The following is a 21,416-nucleotide window of genomic DNA, read 5'->3' on the forward strand; positions in this document are numbered from 1 at the left end:
AAAAAAAAAAAAAAAAAAAACCTCCAAAAGAAATATTATTACCATAATAGGAAATAATTATTAGACCATAATGCTATAATAGATGGTTTTACAATGATAATTTTATATCATGCTATGCTACTCAATAGTTATCAAATTAATGTATGGTATTTATACTTCAAGGTGGTTCAAAGAATGGTAGGCTTACATGTAAACAACAAACAAACAAACATGGTACTGATGATACATTATGATATGTCCAGAAAGCATGTAAGCAATGCTGTGATGCTGTGATCTGGTCTTTACCTGAGGTACTGCAGGTATTCCTCATCAGAGGTAAACGACATATTTCAGGCTCGTTTTTAATGGGTTGTATGTAAATAATACACTTTATCCAGTGCGTTTTTTATAATTGTTGTACTTTGTGTGTGTGTGTGTGTGTGTAATTTACAGATTTAGATTGTAGTGTTTACTAGTTTGTCAGATTCATTAGAACCGACTCAAACGAGTGAATCATTGGCCAGTCGGGCTTTGCAGTTTAAACAGCCGACAGAAAATATGAGGGATAATCAGTGAAATATTGAGAAATATTGAATATTGAGTACAAATTGGGGTCTCGCATCAAATTTTTCAAGTTCGTTAGTAACGTCGCTCACGCTCGTGCGTCGAACAGCGCGCGCTTTTCCGTGGTGAGAAAAGGCGTTTATTTCCCTTCAAATTACATCAATCAAGTTCAAAACAAATCAAATTACATTAATTCTAAAGTTACCAAAGTAATATATAACTATATCAAAACTGAGAAATGAAGGTTACCAATAGCTTTTGGTAGACAGACAGCTGATGGACCCCATCGACTTCCAGAGTATGTTAGTCAGTGGGGTCCAACAACTGTCTGGTTACAGACACTCTTCAAAATATCTTCTTTTGTGTTCAGCAGAAGACAGAAACTCGCACAGGTCTGAAACAGCTCGAGGGTGAGTAAATGATGACAGAATTAAAAACTTTAAGTGAACTATTCCTTTAAGGGAATCTTCCTCTGACTGATTTTAAATCGTAATATTGGCCACCCCTGAAATAAGTCATACACCATTAACATTTCCCGAGCAGTTGGATATGCCAAACTTATTCTGTAAAAGATATAAAACATAAATATATAAATTCTGTAAAACAGGTCGCATCACTTCCGGCTCAGATCTTAAGATGCTTTCAGAGTTGAGCCTCACCGACGTCTCTGAAACCATCTTAAGGTCTGAGCCGTTTGCAGATTTATATCGACAGGTTTTCTATTCGTCTTCTCACCGGAGGAGGCAGAAGTACACACTCGAGCAGAAGCACGGAGACTCGGGATCCCTCGGTCTCTCACTTGAGTGTGTGTGAGTGTGTGTGTGTGTGTGTGTTGCACCGGTCACTTCCTCATCAGTTGTTAGCACAGAACTGTCTCCGCCTCAGTGTAATTTGTTTGCATATAATATACATTTATTTTAGCTAAATTTAAAGTATCACATTATGTCCATGTGTTGTTTAATCTTAAAATGACTTAAATACTCTAGATTTAAAAAAACTATATTCTCTAAATTGCCTAAATGTCAAATTTAGTACAATAACTACATCTTTCTTGACAATATATTTATAGAAAAAAAAAACTAATACTGAACATGTTATTGCATTATCATGAATCATATTGTTCCCTTATGAAAATTAACCATGGTAAGATTATAGTCATGTTTTTATGGCGGATTAATTATCATTTGTATAACCATAGTTTTACTACAAATTTGGTTTTATTAGTAGTGAATCCTCGCTCTTCTGCATAAGGGTTGTGTTGCGCTCTAACCCCGTGTGAACATTAGTCTGCTAACTCCTGTAAGTCCTTGAGCGGTTCTCAACCTTCTCCATTCACAAAACATTCGTATTCGTGGAAATTTTCAACTCCATGTTATTTATTTAAACAAATTCAATACAGATTTATACCTCCTGAAGACAGCCAGAGATATTCACATACGCCACAATAAAATTTTTATATTTTTCTTCCTATATATATTTTGAGTATCCTAACTCGGTCTCATCTCGAGCCTGTGTGAACGTTCTGTTAAGAGACTCCGGAATATTTCCACACAGATGACGTGTGGGTAATGCCAGCGATGCGGTGTGTGTGTGAGTGCGGAACAGATCGCGTGTCTGAAGCACAAACTGGAACTCGGGTATATGGTCGGTCCACCGGTGCAGCTCCAGAAACACTCGCACCAATAAACGATATAAACCGAGGTGGCACAGGTTAAACTCCGGGAGCAAACGAGCCTCGGGAACCGATGTTTTCAGTCACGCGAGATGCAAAGACACACGAGAAGTTTCTGTATTTGCAATTTCCAACTTTAATTTGGTAAAATCATACGATAAACACACATTTTCATTTTTCGTGCAGTGCACAGCCTCTAAACTAGTACGTAAAGCAAATACTCTAAGTCTAAGGGCTCGGGCGATGTTCTCTCACACGATCCGGAGATCCAGAGCCTCATCCATGCTCTCAACGGGTCGCCCTCCACGGCTTCTGCGATGAAGGCTCTCAGCCAATCCTGTCAGAGAACAGCGCCGGCGCCCAGTATGCAAATGCAACAATAGAGAATAACCACATGTTCTTGTTACTTAAGATTGCCGTGTGCCAGACATTCACTGGGGGTAAAGACACAAATCAAAAATCAAAATAAATACCGGAAAAACAAAAACAAACAAACAGAAAAACAACTGGAGAATCTGAACACTTTGCACTGATACACATTTACAAAAATATTTCTGTAACTTTGTCCAAACCTTGGCATGGTTGTTGAGCTTTCAGATCGTGGCTGCCAATTCAGAGTTCGATTGATCGGATTGAAACGTTTAGTCAGCGAGACGATTACAGATGCGAATTTTGGCGGAGTCCAAAATGACCGTAAACATTAAAAAGCTCACACTACCCCGAAAAATATAAATTTCACGCATACGGGTGACATTCAACATTCAAGTGCCAGTGTTTTTGTACTGTCTTTTGGTCAAGTTACTTGAAACTATCACTTTTAGGCTTATAAAAATAAATATTTCTCAAAAATGCTTAATAAATTACACAAACTAGCAGCAAAAGTAGAATCTAGTAATCTGTGCAAATAGCTAAATTCCCCACTGCTAATCCCCCTGGTCCCAAATCAATCCTGGTTAACTATTGGAGAACACTTCCCCTTTTGTAAACAAGCTGCGTTTTCACTATCTTCACACACAATATTTGGAAGCTTAAGGACACGCACTCAAGACATTTATATAAAACCCTAGATGTGCAATAAAACGACTTTTGTAAAACTTGAAGGGCGTAACACAGAAGGGCCGAAGTAGCACCACTGCTATCAAGTTACACAATACTGTCAAAGCATCCGCTTCACGCCACCGTTTCAAATCCATGTCGAAAGGCACAACACGCTTGAGTAAATCTATTGCACTTCAGTTAAACGCCTCCCACTCGCCCTCGGCCCGAGCCGTGGGGGCTCATGGGAGTTTGAAAGAAACCTGTCTTTGGCCAGGGATGCCACGGAAACCAACCGACCGACCAATGAGAGTCTGGTTTTACACTAAAGCCACACCCCTGTCGTGTACGCTGAACTCTGACCCCAGCGGGAGCCGTGTAAAGCCGAGGATGTCTTTCGGAATTCAACGCAGCTTGAAAAAGAGAAAAAAAAAAGAAAAAAAAGAACAAAAAGTGAACGAACGTTACTTGTACGTAAAAGCCTGCTGCAGAAATCGATTTGAAAATCTCCTTGACCAAAAAACAAGAACACTAGCATGCGGATTTCTCCAGAGACGAGCCGGGCGCTAGGGCCAGTCGCTCTGACGGCGTGGTCCTCGAGTAGCCGTATGAACTCTTCGCTACGGAATCGCCACAAGCCTCCCATTATCAACTTCAAGAATGGGTTTTGTAGGAAGAAAAAGTTAATCCAATCGCTACATCCTAATATTTCCAAAGAAAACAAATTAAATAAAGTAATCCAACACCACTAAACAGCTAGTGTGTGTGTGTGTGTGTGTGTGAGTGTGTGTCAGTGAACTAGCTTAGCTGCCTCAATGGTAGAGTTACACGGCGGAGTGGCGGAGGCAGACACGGTTCATCACAATCAAATTTAAGATTATATACTGGAATGGCTTGGTTTCTTTTCTCAGAAGACGACAGTCTCTTATAGATACCTCTCCAGGATAGAGTGAGCAAGCATTCGATATTTTAACTCCCTTGCGATGCGGTTTTACCACACAAGAGGGCACGAGCCAATCGGGGGGTGGGGGGGGCGGGGTCGTAGGGGTCAGGCCCATGTGACATCAGCACTGGCGACCCCCCATTAGAAATTTCAGTTCAAAACGAGGTTGTGACAGACCATCCCAGAGTTTGCCAAGGTTTGATTACATCCAAGCTTATTTTGTTATACCATCCAAAACAAAAGAGTCATTTGGGGGAGAAAACGAAGAAAGAAAAAAAGAAAAGGGGGGAAACAACTGTCAGCCAGACATTTAAAAAAAGAAGAACAACAAACCAAACACAGCGAGTATAAATTTAAAGGCACAGTACATTAACAAACGAATGATTCTCATTTAGTAGAAAGAAATGAGATGTAGTGGAAAACTAGAGTCCGGGAATCTAACGCAAACTCGGTTCCGCTTCAGCACGGGTTCGGGACACTGCTTTCTGCTACGGTCAAGCCTTCGCTGGCCTGGCGTCCCAGAATCCCACGGGGCCAAAGCCTCTCCAGGTGGGGTCAGAGAATCACAGCTGGTAATGTACTGCAAAGTTCTTCAAAGCTACACAGGGTATATAGTCTGGCTATGGTACATCATGTGGTTTCCGTTCAGTGAGTTTGGCATGTGATCACTGTAATGGGGCGTGGGTGGGGTGAGGGTGGAGGAGGGGGCGGAGTCTCAGTTACCCCACCAGTCCACCTGAGAGTAGTTCCCTCCATAGCCGTCGCTGCTGTAGAAGTTCCCAAAGCCACCTGAGGACACACACACACACAATGAAGCATCACTGAGCTTAAGCTGGACTGTGACGCTACTCTCTTCTGGAACACTGTTGCATTACTTCCTGTCATCTCTGTGAAGCTGCTCTGAAACACTGCTGTAAAGCGCTGTGTAAATAAAGCTGACGCGACTTCTGGGTTTGCTGCTCCAAATGATGAGAATGTGCTACAAGAGTCATTTATTTCAATCTCTACATTTAAAAAACTATTAGGGAGTGTTTTTATCAACTTTTTAAATTAATGTGTGTGTATTGTAGTGTGTGTATTGTAGTGTGTGTATTGTAGTGTGTGTATTGTAGTGTGTGTATTGTAGTGTGTGTATTGTAGTGTGTCAGTGTGTGTTTCAGGAGATCTGAACTTCTGCCAGGCTGTAGTGACTCGCCTGGTTAAATAAAGATCAACTCATCTGTCATTCACTTGTACCAGCAAAAAAGTTGCTTGTCCAGAATTTTGTGTGTGTGTGTGTGTGTGTGTGTGTGTTGTAAATGATTCTTCTGAAGCAATATTCTCATCATTGTTCAATCAGCTTTGATATTTAAAGCCACGTATAATAATATTGGCACCTTTAAGGGGCATTTCTCCCCTAATCTTATTAAATATACACTTCATCTTTCATTTTAAATACCTAAACTTGATCAATAAATTAAATTAGCATAAGACACTATAGGGCTGTTAGCCTCGGTAGGGCTGATCAAATTAAGTCTTTTACACTGAAAAAAAATTGCATTAAATAAATGTTCTGAGATTGTTTTAAATATTTTTTTGAATATACAAAGAACAAACACGAAACTAAACCACCAGTAGGTGGCGTCAGGTGACCGTCTTAATGGGCGAGTCTGTCATTTAAACGATTCGTTCAAAGGGCTGATTCGCTAAGGAATGAGGCAGATGTTTATGAATCTTTGACTCGTTCAAGAATCATTCAGTAATGAAACGCGTTTGAGTTGCTGTGAGATGCGCTATGGTTCTGCTGGTCTTTACTTGGAACTATTTTCACTGCTGAAACAGAACAAAGTCAATATTGCGTCTAAAATTCAAGTGACTTAATTTTTCATATGAAATCAATGTTACATTTTCAACCATGATGGTATCCAGGAGAACAGCACTCGTGTGATTATATGTTTAAAACATAAAAACTGCACATTTTGAATTTTTACCGGCAGTGTTAACCGAGTTTCTTCGTGTGAGCTGCTCATGTTTAGATTTCTCCTCGAGAGGCTCAGAAGCACAACCTTGTTACCGTCAGCATCACATCCATCATCCCCTATCGATCGCAACTCACAATAAATGTAATCAATCAGAATTACTCTCATTTGAGTGATTCCCCAGTTATTGTTTTGTTATTGACGTAATCAGGCTTCTTGTCCGGTCGGGAAGTAAAAATCTTTCACTTGCCCCTTCAAAAAAAAAATCCACTCCCCCGGACAAGCGTTAATGTCGAGCTCTGCTGTCAGGCATCTAGACCGGAGAACACAGTCGTCAACATTTAGAACGGGTCTCGTTCAAACTTCATGTATAACTTTGAAAGGTTTTGGTCTCCAGATGTTGACGACTGTATATCCGAGTCAGCAAGCCCTTCCCTTGAGGAGTGCCTGAATGAAAGAGCCTTACCGCCACCACCGAACCCGCGGTTCCCGCCGTGGCCCCCAGTGCTGCGGCCCCCCCGACTGCCGAAGCCGCCGCTGCTGGTGCTGTTGCTGGTCTGACGGTAGTCTCGGGCGCCGAACCCACCGGAGAACCTGAGGAACACAGGATCAGTTTAAAAGAGTCACCAGACTGTCACAGCACTCCTGAGTGACGCCCGCTTCAGATCACACCATTCTGAGACACCGCACACATGACGAGCAGCGTGTAGTCTGACATGTTTCTGGTCCATGACAAGATTTTAGGAGTCAGAATCACACAATCTGACAGTGACTATCGTTACTGGTGTGATCTGAAGCAGGCGTAAGGGCAGGTGTGTATGAGGACAGGTGTGTGTGTGTGTGTGCGCGCTGACCTCTTGGAGCGCCCGCGGGTGCTGCTCTTGTGCTGGTGTTCGTACGCCAGGCTCTCCAGCCACGACGGCACCTCCTGCTTCGCCTCCACCAGGATGTCCAGCAGGTCCTTCGTGATGTTGCCGTTCTTATCGTTGAAGAATGATGTAGCGAGACCTGAGATGAGCAAACCAGAGACCGAGTGAGACTGGGAACGTCACGCACTACACAGAGAACTGCTACACTACTAATCTTACCCATCCCAAACTACAGACTGCTAATGCTTGTAAAAGCAGTCTCTTCTGCTCACCAAGGCTGCGATTAAAAAAACAGCAATATAGTGAAATATTATAATGTAAATCATCTGTTTTCTATGTGAATATACAGTAAAGTGTCATTTATTCCTGATCAAAGCATCATTACTCCAGTCTTCAGCGTCACATGATCCTCCAGAAATCACTCTAATATGATGATTTGATCATCAAGAAACATTTATGATTATTATCAGTGTGGAAAACAGTTATTTACATTATAATATTTCACAATATTGCTGTTCTTTTTTGTATTTGTAATCAAGTAAACGCAGCCTTGGTGAGCAGAAGAGACTTCACAGTCCAGAACTTTTGACTGGTTGTGTACATGCAAGTGTATCGATGATGATGTCATAATTACCCAGGTTGCCCACACGCCCGGTACGCCCGATGCGATGGACGTATTCCTCGATGTCACTGGGCAGGTCGAAGTTGATGACGTGCTTGACGTTGGAGATGTCGAGCCCGCGAGCAGCCACCTGTGGGACGAGAGCGTGAGACCGGCTCAACCCTTTCACCTCCTCAAAAACATCAGTTCACAGCGACCCGCTTCAGTGCACGTCTCTTTAAATGATGATATACATATTGCTCAAATCCAAACGGCTTTGAGAACGTTTAGGCTTTTTGATTAAAAAGGAGTGAACGCATTTTCTTCATTGTACGGTGGCTGTGCCCACACACTGCAGAGACACATTTAATGCAAACACCAAATAAAAGTGAATCCTGCATCCGATGAGCCCTTTCTCACACACACACACACACACACGGAGGAAGGAAAGCCACGTACGGCGGTGGCCACGAGGATGGGGCATCTCCCGGACCGGAACTGGTGCAGCGCCTCCTCCCGGTCCCGCTGGGAACGGTCCCCGTGGATGCTGGTGCACGCGTATCCCTCACGGTACAGGAAGTCCTCCAGAGCGTCCGCTCCCTTTTTGGTCTCAACAAACACCAAAGTCAGAGATTCTTTACCTAATGGACGAGATGAAGACGATGAACACCTGACGAAGCCCTTCAGCGGGAGCAGAAGCTAATGAATGGCTAACAGGAAGTGACAAGCATTTGGATCTCATAGAAGTGAACTTTACGTTAAACTTAAGACTAGTGCAGTTAAAGCCAATGCTGAACCTCAATGTGCTGTCCTGCTAAACGCAGATAAACCACAGCAGTCATGTGACTTTACAGGGGTGTGTTTCCCGCTATAGTACGATCCATCGCTGAAGAGATCAACTAGCGAGTCTCGACTGGTCCCCGTACTGTCGTAAGTTGGTCGGTCAGCCGTTGGTTACTGATGTCACTCAGGTGTTGAGTAATAACTGCTGTTAATGACTCTGAGATCGAGTTAACGCGAGATGATGTTTCGCTATAAATTAGACATGACATCTGAGGAATATTTCTCATGTTTCTCAGTTATTTTGCTTTATTTCCAGATTCACTCATAGACTCGTTCTTGCGCACTAGAGCTCGTTCACACACGCGCACTCTTCAACACGACGCTTTAAATCTCTCGACGAACTAAAAGACGTAAATGACACTTGTGTGTATTCTAAATAACAGATATAGATTGCACTGAACGTCAGCTTGCTTATTCTGCTCAAGATCAGGATTTATTGAGTCCACATGAAAACTAGAAACTGCTTCTAACCGCAGGTCGAGATCTGTCGTCACACACACACACACCTCTGCGATGCGGTTTGCGGATGTTTGTTAGAACGATGGTTTCGGGAAACACACCCCAGTTCAGCACTGCACACACACTTCATGCACAGATCCAGCTGAAGGAACCAACCACTGGAAAGGAGCATGACTATGGGGGGGGTGGGGGGTAAAAACATGAAGTAAAGATCCTAACACCACACGAGAACACAGATCTCTTGACATGGCGAAAGGGGTTGGAAAACAAACAATGTTCAAGCAAAATAAAGAGGTGAGATGAGACTTGCATTTGTTCCACTTCCAGTGGAGAGATAAACGTCTCTACTCACCAGGTTTTTCTACGTTCTCCCCCGTATTGTCCTGAACCTCACTCGGAATAACTAAATAGAATCAGACCTTATGATGAGCTTCAACAAATATCAGTTTCATTCTAGATATGGTATACATGGGTTCAGATGAAGCTCTACTGCACTATGGGAGGGCCGTGCAAATGTGCCGCTACTGAACATCTAAAGCATCGGAAAACCTTCATATTCAGAAACATTAGTCTGTCTGCACTGACACTATTGGAGGAGAGCTGGTCGATGACATCACGGTCTTATGCAGATCTGGACTCATTTTAGAAGATGTACTTTACACTGTTATTGAGCCAAACATACACTGATCTGACTTCAACTGGATAATTACTGTTTACTAATGTCTTTTTAGAGCTGAAATCTGCATCATTGAATTGTTATTTTCCCGTTTCATCCCCGTAAATCTGCATTATATAAAGTGCTAATAACTATAGGTGACTTGATCTGTAGCCTGATCTCCCTGAACCTGGATGTCATTATACTGATGTTTAAAGGGCCTTTTCATATTATCCTCAACCCCAAAAGACCTCAGGAGAGATTACTTTAGTTTCATCTCCTCATGACACCCCATGTGAAGAGCCGTGTGCCATCATGGTCATATAGACGGACCACAACGAGTAAAACCCACAAAAGCCTGATCTGTTGATGATCAGGGCCATTAGCAGACGAACGTACCTGTGGCGTTGAGCAAGTCAAGCAGGAAGGACCTCTTGTCGTTTTCCTCAACCCACACCACCTTCTGTGTGATGTTCTCCGAGGTGGAGCCGACCCGGCCCACGGCCAGGAAGATGTACTCCTCCAGGAAGTCACGAGCCAAGATCTATGAAACAAAACACCATAACTAAAGGTCCAAGAACCCGTATCCCGGAGTCTCATACCCAGCATCCCTCCGAACCACACGCCAGATTAAAATAAGAGTCCCAAAGTATAGTGTGTTGAAGAGAGTGGGCCAGAAGTCCCGGATGATCTACTATTCCTGGTGGATTTTAAGTGTGGATCCATCTCACTATACCGGCTAATATTACCCACAACCCACTGCACTTTAGGAGGAACTACAAACACGAGTAAAAAGAGTTAAACTGCAAAACATGGCGGACATGCGCGACCGACGGAGAGAGGTTTAGATAAAGGTTTGAGTGACTAATCAGTTTAACCTGATAATAAAATATGTTATCCGTGTTATATTTCATCTGCGATAACAATGTGGACTTTTATAAAGATCAGTTCGGCCATTAACTTTTAAATACATCATTATGCATTAATATGAGGAGAGCTCGTCTACTCTTCTGATACACACTCAAACGCATGTACTTTTCCTTCACAAAAAGTACACACTTTTAGGGCGCGGTTTAAGTAGGCGAACTGAGACGCAGCAAATGTGTCTATGACAAGACTTCCTGAGACTCACCTGGATCTCCTTGGGGAAGGTGGCGCTGAACATCATGGTCTGGCGAAGGCCTTTGGGAGGCATGGTGTCCTGCTCCACGATACGCCGAATCTGCGGCTCGAAGCCCATGTCCAGCATCCGGTCCGCTTCGTCAAGAACTAGGTAACTAGTGACAGAAGCACAGCTCAAGGTCAAGCCACAAACAGCTCAAGGTCAAGCCACAAACAGCTCAAGGTCAAGCCACAAACAGATGTGAAAAGATGGAGGTGGTATAGGTGACCCTGGACCAGTAAACCCAGTCACGAGTCGCACGGGTTTATCTGTGGCAATAGTCAACAGTACATTGTATGGGTCAAAATGATTGATTTTTCTTTTTATGCAAAACATAATTAGGATATTAAGTAAAGATCATGTTCCATGAAGATATTTAGTAAATTTCCTACCATAAATATACACAAAATGTATTTGTGTGAGTGAATGCAGCAGAATCGCGGACATAATGGAGAACTTTAAAGGCCATTTTCTCAATGTTTCGATTTTCTGCACCCTCAGATTCCAGATTTTTAAGTATTTGTACCGCGGCCAAATATTAATATCCTAACAAATCATACATCAATGGAAAGCTTATTTAATCAGCTTTCAGATGATGTATACATTTCAAAAACTTGCCCCTTGCGAGTGGTTTTGTGGCCAGGGTCACATGGGCAGATGCTTGACGTACTTGCAGTAGTCCATGCCGATCTTGCCCCGCTCCATCATGTCCACGAGCCGGCCCGGCGTGGCCACGAGCAGGTGACAGCCTCGCTCCAGATCCCGGATCTGCTGGCCGATATCAGCGCCGCCGTACACCACACAGGGCCGCACCAGAGAGCGATACGCAAACTAGAGGAGAACACACCAGGGTTAGACTGAGCGGAATCGGTTCCAACAAGGTATAAAAAACATGCACATTTAGTCTTATTGCAAAACATTTAATTGTATCTGATTATCATGAACCGAAATCATCAGTCTAAAGAACACTTACACAAGGAGCGTTTGACTGGTCTAAAAACCCCACAGAAAAACTACTAGCCGAAGTACTGTACACACATTAGGCTGCTGTCACTTTAAGAGCTGCACGGATCCAATTTACTGATACACATTAAACCATTCAAGCGTCAGACGACTGTTTCCAAGTCATATTGAAATGCTCACAAAGGAATCGATAAGAGGAATCAAAATTACAACAAGTATTCGATTCCCGACTCTTTAGGTTTGATGATTACCTTCCTGGCCTCGTCGTAGATCTGGAGCGCCAGTTCTCTTGTCGGGGCTAAGACCAGAGAGATGGGATACTGCTTGCGACGGCCATATTTCCCATTTTCCTGAGGACAAGAACACACCCAGTTAAGACGGGCAACAAGTTTCCCTTTCCGGAGCTATTCCCGGACAGAGTCGGTACCTGTGCGCTGTTCTTGGCCGCCTGCAGCGCTTCTCCTGGGCCCTCGGTGTAGATCTGGCTCAGAACCGGCAACAGGAACGCTGCGGTCTTACCAGAGCCTACAGTCACAGGACACAGGTGTCAATCAAGTGCAGTGTGCCAAACACACACGCTGAAACACAAGGAGCTGATGTCTGACCTGTCTGTGCGCACGCCATCAGATCCCTCTTGGACTTGATGATGGGAATGGCGTACTTCTGGACCGGAGTGGGTCGTGTGTAGCGGCTCAGAGCGATGTTACCCATAATGATCTCGCCCATCTCCAAATCCTGGAACTATCACCAAAACACACAAAGCTGTTAAATTAAAACCATTAGGGATGCACCGATGAACATTTGAGGATACGATAAATCTTATATATATATTTGAAAGCCGATAACCGATATATTGGCCGATAAGTTTAAATTCAAATTCTAATATCTTTGAGAGCCCGGTTAGGGTTAGGCACTGAACTGCATTCTCCTTTTCTGAAGTGATTCCAATTACATTTCAAGCAAATTCAAAATCATGTTGAACAGTCGCATCTGAAGCGTCTCAGATGAAGACATTTATCGGCTTTAATATAATCGGATGATTTTTTTTATTGGGCTGATATCGATAACATTAAAAATGATAGGATAGGACACTCACACTCTCGATGTGCTGTGGACAGTTCTGGCCTGTGGCTTCAACAGGAATGTCGTCATATTTCTCAAAGTTAATCCCGGTGTTGCTGGCAGCGAACAGCTCACTGCGAGGAAACCGGAATACAAGCGTCAGGAAACACACCACTCTGGGTTTAACCCCATATGCAACGTCCAGTTCATATCAATGGATGCATGTACAAGATTAGCACATATGGACACCATAACTACCTCATTCCGTCGCCTTTTGATGAATTATTAAACATTCTATTAGCCATTAGAAACAAAAAGGGAAAATGAAATTGCTTAAATGGAGGAAAAAAAACTACTTGACACATAGGAAACAGGATTTGTGTTTGAGGGTTCGGGAACACTCACTGTTCCTGGCGCTCGTTGGGAGGCAGCGGTTTGGACCAGTCCTCTTCATCCCGGGAGTCTTCTCCCCATCGGCTGTTCCCACCGCCACCGAAGCCGCCACGCTCGTACCTGCCGAACACACAGATGCATCAGGCCACGTCCACACTAACTTCTGAAAACACTTCTCTCTCTCCGTTTTGTTCTTCCGTCCACAGAGACTTATTAATGAAAACGCTCTCCAAAGTGGACAAACTTGAAAGCCCAGTCTTGGTGTTGTAGTGTGGACTGTCAAAACCGAGGTCTTTTAAAAACGCTGATTACTGTAGCTAAAGCTAGGCGCCACAGACTTCTGTAACATGCTAAAGAGGAATAAAGGTCTCACCGGCCCCTGGAAGAAGACCCGCGGTCGTTGAAGAAAGAGGACTTGCCCCGGTCAGAGCGCCCACCGAAGCTGTTGTAGGCGGCGTCTTTTGGGGCGTTCCACCCACCGCCATCTGTCATAACCAAACACACACACACACATCAGAACACGGCAGGCGACGCAAGTCAACTCACATTTATATAGCACTTTTTACAACACAGATTTCAAAGCAGCTTCACAGAGATAACCAGAATATAATGCAACAAAGTTTGTTTCCAGAAGAGAATGGCGTCAGAGTCCAGTGTAAAGACGACACCCGCCCCTTACAGAGAGACCTGCGCCTGTCAGACTGAACCTGGACGCTCCTGAATGTTAGCGGAGACATTATGTAGTTGTTGTGGAGTTACGCTGATCATCTCATCATCATGTTTAACTTTGACAGTTCCCCGACAGAACAGCTTCAGGCTCTGCTGGATCTTCATCAGTGCGTTAGAACTGGTCTCTGTTGGCGCGTGTGGAACCAAATGTCGGCTGGTGTGTGTAAACATGCAGATTAAGGGCCGGTAATATTATAATAAGATCCTCTTCATAAGTCAGAAGGGGAAGAAATCTGATTGGCTTACTTTATAACACACTTACAGAGAAAGGCTCACCAGAACACAGTTACTGGGTTTCACTTTTCATGTTTTCTGTGTCGGTAGAAGCACCGGATTAAAGCACTTCAACACGGGAAAGACAGATTTTCATGATATGTCCCCTTTAAGTAAGTTCAGTGATGGTTCATTTTTGTTGTAAAAAAGTTATTATTAACTTAATTTATATAAATGTATATAGCCACTCTGGAGAAAACCGTGACGTCATCGTCCAGCTCAGTTCTCATATAATGGTGTCAGTGCAGGAGAGCAATAATATTGTTGAATATTAAATGTCCTCAACTAAGCAAGACAAAGGCGACAGAGGAACTAAAACTCCATCAGGACAGAATGGAGGAAAACCCTCAGGAGAAACCAGACTCCGTTCTCCTCTGGCCAACGAGCCAACAGTGTGTGATTATGATAGAGGTCAGAGGTCATAAGACATGCCTGCGCTCTGCAGAGTCTGGATGGGGTTGAAGGATCCGCCGGGTTTGCCCCTGAACCCTCCTCTTCCCCCGCGGTCGGTGCGCATCGGCCCGCGCCCGAACCCGTTCCCGCCGTTCATACGGGAGCCGTCGTGGAAGCCGTTCACGAAGCCGTTGCTCCGGCCGTTATCCCATCCTCCGGGAGAATCTGAGGGAGAGGAGAGCACGGGTTAGAGACCGCAGGCACACGTCTCCGGTCTGCAGACGAGAGGGGCATTCTGGGGCGGAGAGGCACACGCAAGCAGTTAGTCAAGCAGGAACACTGCACTCCTCAGCCCGCAGGAGTCCTCAGACCCACTGCGCTGGAAGTGTTTGCAAATTGCAGAAATTAAAGCAAAGCAAATGTGTCCGAGTCTGAGTGATCTTAAAGCCTGTGCACGCCATCTCGGAAACAAGTGCCAAAATAACCTGTTAGTTACGATTCCAGGTGTGTGCTGAGAATTAACTGTGGAATCATGCATTTCTGAGCATCTTTCCCTCAAAGTTTCTCATAGCCAAGGCTGTCAGAGTAGACACTTACAGCTTCCGGGTGCCACTGAGAAACCGCTCTGTCTACCAGAGGAGTAAGCTCCTGCTAAGAGAAGAAACGTGTCGTCAGGAGGACTAAAGGTCAAGGGTCGGAGAGACACGGCCAATGCGTTTCAGACAAGCTTGGGTAGAGTTTCAGAAGCATTTCATTGCTTTACATGCCAGCACAGATCACTCGTGTCATTGGACAAAACATGGATGAGGGGGTAAATTGAGCCGGAGCGCCAGTGGAAAACCACCGGGTGTGAACTGAACCGTGCAACATGAACATCATGACGACAACGCCACACTGATAACCCTACAGACATGCTGAACCACAAATGTAAAACACAAACATTGCAGATTTAATGTTAGACAATTACATGTGTCACTGCACTGGAGTTTAGTGAGGCCTAAAGATCGTTCACACAAACAATGACAGCTAAAGAATAACTACAGTCGTCAACACTGATGAGGAGAGCTCAAAGGCGTCCTTAGACTAATTCATGTTTAACAGATGAAAGGGTCAGATCCTCAGATGCTGACGACTGTACATTAGCGTCCACTTCTGCACACGAGAAAGCAGGACGGGTTCTGATCGTGCTCAGTGTTTTTATCTTCATCAACTGGAAGAAAATTGCTCTTAAAGTGATTCCGACACTAGTTTCTTTTACATTTTAGAAGTTTTTTAAAACAATCTATCATTATAGATGTGAACTGGCCGTAACTGGGACATTAACATCAGCAGCTCAGAGGTGTACGTACCGTTTTTGGGACCTTCTTTGTTCCTTAAATGAGGTGGAATGTAACGCCCTGGTGAAGGACAGGCTTTGTTAGCATAGCAAACTCACACATTACTTCATCTAGAGGCAAATCTACTTCCTGGGCTTGAACGCCTTGATTAAACAAGATGTCAGAGCTGAGCTGAAACTGGTCTAAGAGGCAGATACTCACTTCCAGGGATTCCGTCTCCGGAGTTCAAGTCTAGCACAGCGAGCTGAAAGAGAAACGAGATACTGTTGAAAAAAAACATGAACACCTGAACCGGGTCATTGAGAAGAGCGAACAACGTCACTTCCGGCAGGGGGCGCGCGAGAGCTCGAGCTCATTCAGCACAAAAGATCACGGAGGACAAACAAATGTATAATTTAACGTCCACCAAAAAACACAAATTTACTCGAACCCTTCCTGTAGAATAAGTGGTAAATTGGTTTAGACAACTGAATGTCAAACACAAAGCTGATTAACAGAAATAAATACCGCCACATCCACATTAAAAAACCGAAACCCGAGTCAAAAAAGACAGAATAAAAGCCGAGCGTCTCTGAGGTAAATTACGCCACTAACATTTACAACAACTTTAACACGCGTCATGCCTTTAATTCAACACTAACTAAACAGATTATTGATTATTAATGACTTGTCACATTATATTAATAAGCTCTTAGACGGTTCTGAACGCTTCAGTCGAGATATTCATGTCTGTCTGCGTTCATCTAACATACAGAATAAATTCCGTTAAGACATGAAATGACAGCGAATATAAAATGTGATAGTAAATGCAGTGAAACGGGGAACTGGTCAGACAAAGGCCCAGAAGCAGCTAAACAACAGGCCCGAGCGGCTCAGAAATCCACCAGATTAAAGTTTCCCCTCGCTGGATTTAATGTGTCCGAACGACATCATAATCTACACAAACATCCATATACGAAACACGCAATCCTCCCGAAAGCCTTTAATGAAGCATCACATGAACACTGCGATGAAACGCAGCCGCGCGTGACGAATAAACGCTCCGCGTTCCGACGCGCCGCATCTCCGCCATCATCCGCGCATCGACAGCAGCGCCTCCATCTTAAACACGCAGCGCGGCTTCAGCGTCACCTCAACCCGCCCGAAACAGCCCGAAACCCCGCGATGGACCCCGGCTCACCTGCTGGTCTAGACCGTGTACATTCTCGACGGCCACATGACTCATAACTAACGAGTGGTGAAGGTTGATCTCGCGCTAAAACAGGGTTCTTTGTTTGCCGGTATGTTGCTCGTGCTCGCGATGCTCGTGTCCGGTGATTCCTCTCTCGACGCCGGTCGGTCAGACTTATAACTTTGACAAAAAAAATGAAAGAAAAACGGTTTATTCCACAAAACGTAAACGTTGCTTTAAAATGAAACGTGTCGGTTTGAGTTTTCGTCCGTGTGTGTGAAAGCGGTGCGCGTCGAACTCGAGCTGCGCGTCTCTCTCGGTCTGAGGGTGAAATAAGAGCGCAGCGGAAACCGCGTCATTTTATTGGACGACGCGAGACGACAGATCTCACCGCGTGACGCGTTCTCGCGAGACTTCGAGGAGCGACGCCACATTGATCTGTTTACAATAGTAAATGCGGCCTAGTGGCGATTATAAAGTTTATCTCCATAATCTGTCAGCCATTTAACGCACGCGCATTTCGTCTTTTAAAGGCCCCCCCTCCTGCAAATATGGCTAATTTGCTCTAGAAGCGCGCGTCCGTAGTTTTGATCTACAGGTCACGCGCACTAGAGCTGAGGAATGCGTGAATTAATAGCATGTGAACCGTGAATGCGGATAATGACACATTCATGTAAACATGAGCAAACATGATATGACTTGCCTGCTATTATAATGCGTGTGCAGGTATCAGTGTGTGTGTGTGTCTTCCATCAGTGCATCTGAAGTGTAATCATGTAAACAGATCAGACATGCGAACAGTGCTCGAGGATCATCAGACCTGGAAGAGTTCTCCATCCTGTCCTCGCGTTTAATGAAGCATTGCACAAGAATGATGAATCCCCCAAACACATGGAGCTGCACTAAAACTGCCTGCCAATTAAATGCCAGAACATGATGCTTTAAAACACACATTAAACTACAGGCCTTTTTAGCTTGTCTTGCTCAGTTCGGGACATTTAGTTAAATCAACAATATTATTGATCTCCTGCACTGACACCATTATATGAGAACTGAGAGCTATATGTATATATGTATAAATGAACTAAATAACTTTTTTACAGCAGAAATGAACCATCACTGAACTGAGCTTAAGCTGGACTGTGACGCTATTCTCTTCTGGAAACAAACTTAGTTGCATTATTTCCTGTTATCTCTGTGAAGCTGCTGTGAAACACTGTTGTAAATAAAGCTGACTCGACTAAAGGCAGAGCATCAGATGTGGGTCAGTGTATTAGACAGACGGGTTAATCAAATACCATTTATTTTTACCTTTAAAGTATAATTTTACAGTGTGCTGGGTTTGTACAGTGCTCGAGGGCTGATCCAGGAATATTACTCATGCACATTTCACAAAAACATCTGTAGAATTCAAACAAAATTAAACCCTGAAAAGGAAAACCAAAGCAGAAGGCAGATGTCCTTCTGAGGAGAGGTTTACACAGATGGAGCAAACGCAGCGTGAGTGTGTGAGCAGAGGCCACGGCTGACCCTTCATCCACTCGCTGGCCAGCGCTGGTCCGGGTTAAGGCCTTCAGCGTGAGCTGGGTCTGGAGCTCCGGCTGGCTCTGGGTTCTGGACGATCCACACGCTGACCGACAGACGCCAGCTCCTCAATGATTTAACAAGCATGTGTGTGTGTGTGTGTGTGTGTGTTTCTGCGTGCAGTGGGTATTAGAAACCATCGGAAAGCTAATAAAAAGTCAAGCTTGCATTTAAATGTTTAATTTATTGTTTCTAGTGGTGCAGTGCTTCTGTTATTATGCGTCTGGAAAAGAAAGACTTCTTCAAAGTGAACACTTCAGTAGAGCAGCTCCAGAATCCCACCGTCGCCCGAACAAACAACAGTCGGTGAAAACAGAACTCTGTACAGTAAATATCCTCTTAAAATAACAACACAAGGACGATGCCTTCTCATTCAAACGCTCAAACTCTTCTCAAATTCAACAAAATAACCTCTATCAGAGAAAACAGCGAATCTGAAGACGGTGCGGGTCAGTTTCCTTCGCAGGGATTTTGGTTTTCAGACAAAAGAGAACAAGAGCCACACTGCATCCAGTACAGTACGTGCTGTCGACCAATCCTGTAAATCTCCTCGGAAACAGAGTAGTGTGTCCGTGGCTGCGCTCTCATTGGACAGGGGCAGAGGAAGTGGGCGGGGCCATGAGGAAGGGGGCGGGGCCGACTCAGAACTAGGCCAGATGCAGTTCCACTCGAACACCAGATCTTTCACGGGCCAGCCTGTTGGAAACACACATGAAACATCGAGCGTTCGTTCTGTGGAGTAGATGTGCCGATCCGAGCGTCTCTGGATAGAGTGTGTTAAAGAGCCTGACAGGAGATGACATCACACTCCTAACAGGACATGACATCACACTCCTAACAGGCCAAAGGCTTCCTGATGAATGGAGAAAACAAAAGAAACAAAAGTGCTGAAAGATTCCAACGACTCCGAGTCGATCCAAAAACACCGTCCACGACGAAGCCTCGGGTTTCCCTTCATTCTGCTGTGTGTTACAGGATGATGATGATGATGATGATGATCATGATGATGTCGTCTCTGGAAATGGAGGGCGTCCCAAACTCCAGATTTCTGCACACTATCTCCACAGCATCACCACTCCTGCCGGTTCACACAGAGCTGTGTGTGTGTGTGTGTGTGTGTGTGTGTGTGTGTGTGTGTGTGTGTGTGTGTGTGTGTGTGTGTGTCTGCGCACTGCAGCGTTGAGATCCGCGCGTGTGTGTGTGTGTGTGTGTGTCAGCGCTGCAGGAGTTGGGTGTGTTACGCGAGTGTGTTCTCCGGTTCTGGTCTCTGGAGCGAGCGGGTCGAGTCTCTACTCTTTACTCTGAGCCGGGGGAGCCTCGTCAGACCCGTCCCAGCTCTCCTGACTCGCCCGCTGAGGGTTATTCATGTGCTGAGCGGCCGGCCCGGTGTACGGCTGCCCGTGAGGAAGAGTGTTCACCTGAGGAGAGAGAGAGAGAGAGAGAGAGAGAGAGAGAGAGAGAGAGAGAGAGAGAGAGAGAGAGAGGGAGAGGGAGAGGGAGAGGGAGAGAGAGAGAGAGAGAGAGAGAGACAGAGACAGAGTGAGTGAGTTAAGCCGGGTGTGCACTGTGTGATCGCTGTAAAAGTGCATCTAGAAGTCGCTGGAGAAGAAGAGTTTGAGCTAAACGCTAGGCTAGTGGTGTGTGTGTCGCTCACCTGCTGATACGGTGCTAAACGCTAGGCTAGTGGTGTGTGTCGCTCACCTGCTGATACTGAGGCTGTGCTAAACGCTAGGCTAGTGGTGTGTGTCGCTCACCTGCTGATACTGAGGCTGTGCTAAACGCTAGGCTAGTGGTGTGTGTGTCGCTCACCTGCTGATACGGTGCTAAACGCTAGGCTAGTGGTGTGTGTCGCTCACCTGCTGATACTGAGGCTGTGCTAAACGCTAGGCTAGTGGTGTGTGTGTGTCGCTCACCTGCTGATACTGAGGCTGTGCTAAACGCTAGGCTAGTGGTGTGTGTCGCTCACCTGCTGATACTGAGGCTGTGCTAAACGCTAGGCTAGTGGTGTGTGTGTGTCGCTCACCTGCTGATACTGAGGCTGTGCTAAACGCTAGGCTAGTGGTGTGTGTGTGTCGCTCACCTGCTGATACTGAGGCTGTGCTAAACGCTAGGCTAGTGGTGTGCGTGTCGCTCACCTGCTGATACTGAGGCTGTGCTAAACGCTAGGCTAGTGGTGCGTGTCGCTCACCTGGTGATACTGAGGCTGTGCTAAACGCTAGGCTAGTGGTGTGTGTGTCGCTCACCTGCTGATACTGAGGCTGTGCTAAACGCTAGGCTAGTGGTGTGCGTGTCGCTCACCTGCTGATACTGAGGCTGTGCTAAACGCTAGGCTAGTGGTGTGTGTCGCTCACCTGCTGATACTGAGGCTGTGCTAAACGCTAGGCTAGTGGTGTGTGTGTGTCGCTCACCTGCTGATACTGAGGCTGTGCTAAACGCTAGGCTAGTGGTGCGTGTCGCTCACCTGGTGATCCTGAGGCTGTGCTAAACGCTAGGCTAGTGGTGTGTGTGTGTCGCTCACCTGCTGATACTGAGGCTGTGCTAAACGCTAGGCTAGTGGTGTGCGTGTCGCTCACCTGCTGATACTGAGGCTGTGCTAAACGCTAGGCTAGTGGTGTGTGTGTCGCTCACCTGCTGATACTGAGGCTGTGCTAAACGCTAGGCTAGTGGTGCGTGTCGCTCACCTGGTGATACTGAGGCTGTGCTAAACGCTAGGCTAGTGGTGTGCGTGTCGCTCACCTGCTGATACTGAGGCTGTGCTAAACACTAGGCTA

General features: G+C 45.2%; 2 protein-coding genes across 15 annotated transcripts in view; both read right to left on the reverse strand.

Annotated features, from left to right (window-relative positions):
* Nucleotides 1-2,671: 2,671 nt before the first annotated feature.
* ddx3xb (DEAD-box helicase 3 X-linked b) lies at nucleotides 2,672-17,422 on the reverse strand. Of its 6 annotated transcripts, none has more exons than XM_079883097.1 (20): nucleotides 17,071-17,422; nucleotides 16,092-16,134; nucleotides 15,903-15,950; nucleotides 15,151-15,204; nucleotides 14,593-14,778; nucleotides 13,532-13,643; nucleotides 13,171-13,278; nucleotides 12,800-12,899; nucleotides 12,309-12,444; nucleotides 12,131-12,228; nucleotides 11,955-12,053; nucleotides 11,411-11,571; nucleotides 10,711-10,855; nucleotides 9,978-10,122; nucleotides 9,276-9,326; nucleotides 8,081-8,262; nucleotides 7,655-7,772; nucleotides 7,006-7,159; nucleotides 6,618-6,745; nucleotides 2,672-4,982 (listed from the first exon to the last, which is right to left on the reverse strand). In XM_079883097.1, the coding sequence occupies exons 1-20, from the start codon at nucleotides 17,113-17,115 to the stop codon at nucleotides 4,909-4,911; spliced, it is 2,187 nt and encodes a 728-aa protein (XP_079739223.1). In that variant the 5' UTR covers nucleotides 17,116-17,422; the 3' UTR covers nucleotides 2,672-4,908. The 6 variants fall into 6 exon arrangements, with proteins under 6 accessions (XP_079739223.1, XP_079739224.1, XP_079739225.1 ...); XM_079883098.1 differs by having other exon boundaries at nucleotides 15,151-15,201; nucleotides 17,071-17,421; XM_079883099.1 differs by lacking the exon at nucleotides 9,276-9,326.
* A 925-nt stretch (nucleotides 17,423-18,347) lies between these two features.
* LOC307165461 (ubiquitin carboxyl-terminal hydrolase 9X-like) overlaps nucleotides 18,348-21,416 on the reverse strand; it is a 56,718-nt gene continuing 53,649 nt past the window's right edge. For all 9 annotated transcript variants that reach the window (XM_079883073.1, XM_079883074.1, XM_079883075.1 and 6 more), the window contains exon 46: nucleotides 18,348-20,063. In XM_079883073.1, coding sequence (XP_079739199.1) covers nucleotides 19,935-20,063 — 129 coding nt within the window. In that variant the 3' untranslated portion in view covers nucleotides 18,348-19,934. The remainder of the gene's footprint in view (nucleotides 20,064-21,416) is intronic.

Source organism: Squalius cephalus (genome assembly GCF_949319135.1).
Source record: "Squalius cephalus genome assembly, chromosome: 10".
In the NCBI taxonomy this organism is placed as follows: Eukaryota; Metazoa; Chordata; class Actinopteri; order Cypriniformes; family Leuciscidae; genus Squalius; species Squalius cephalus.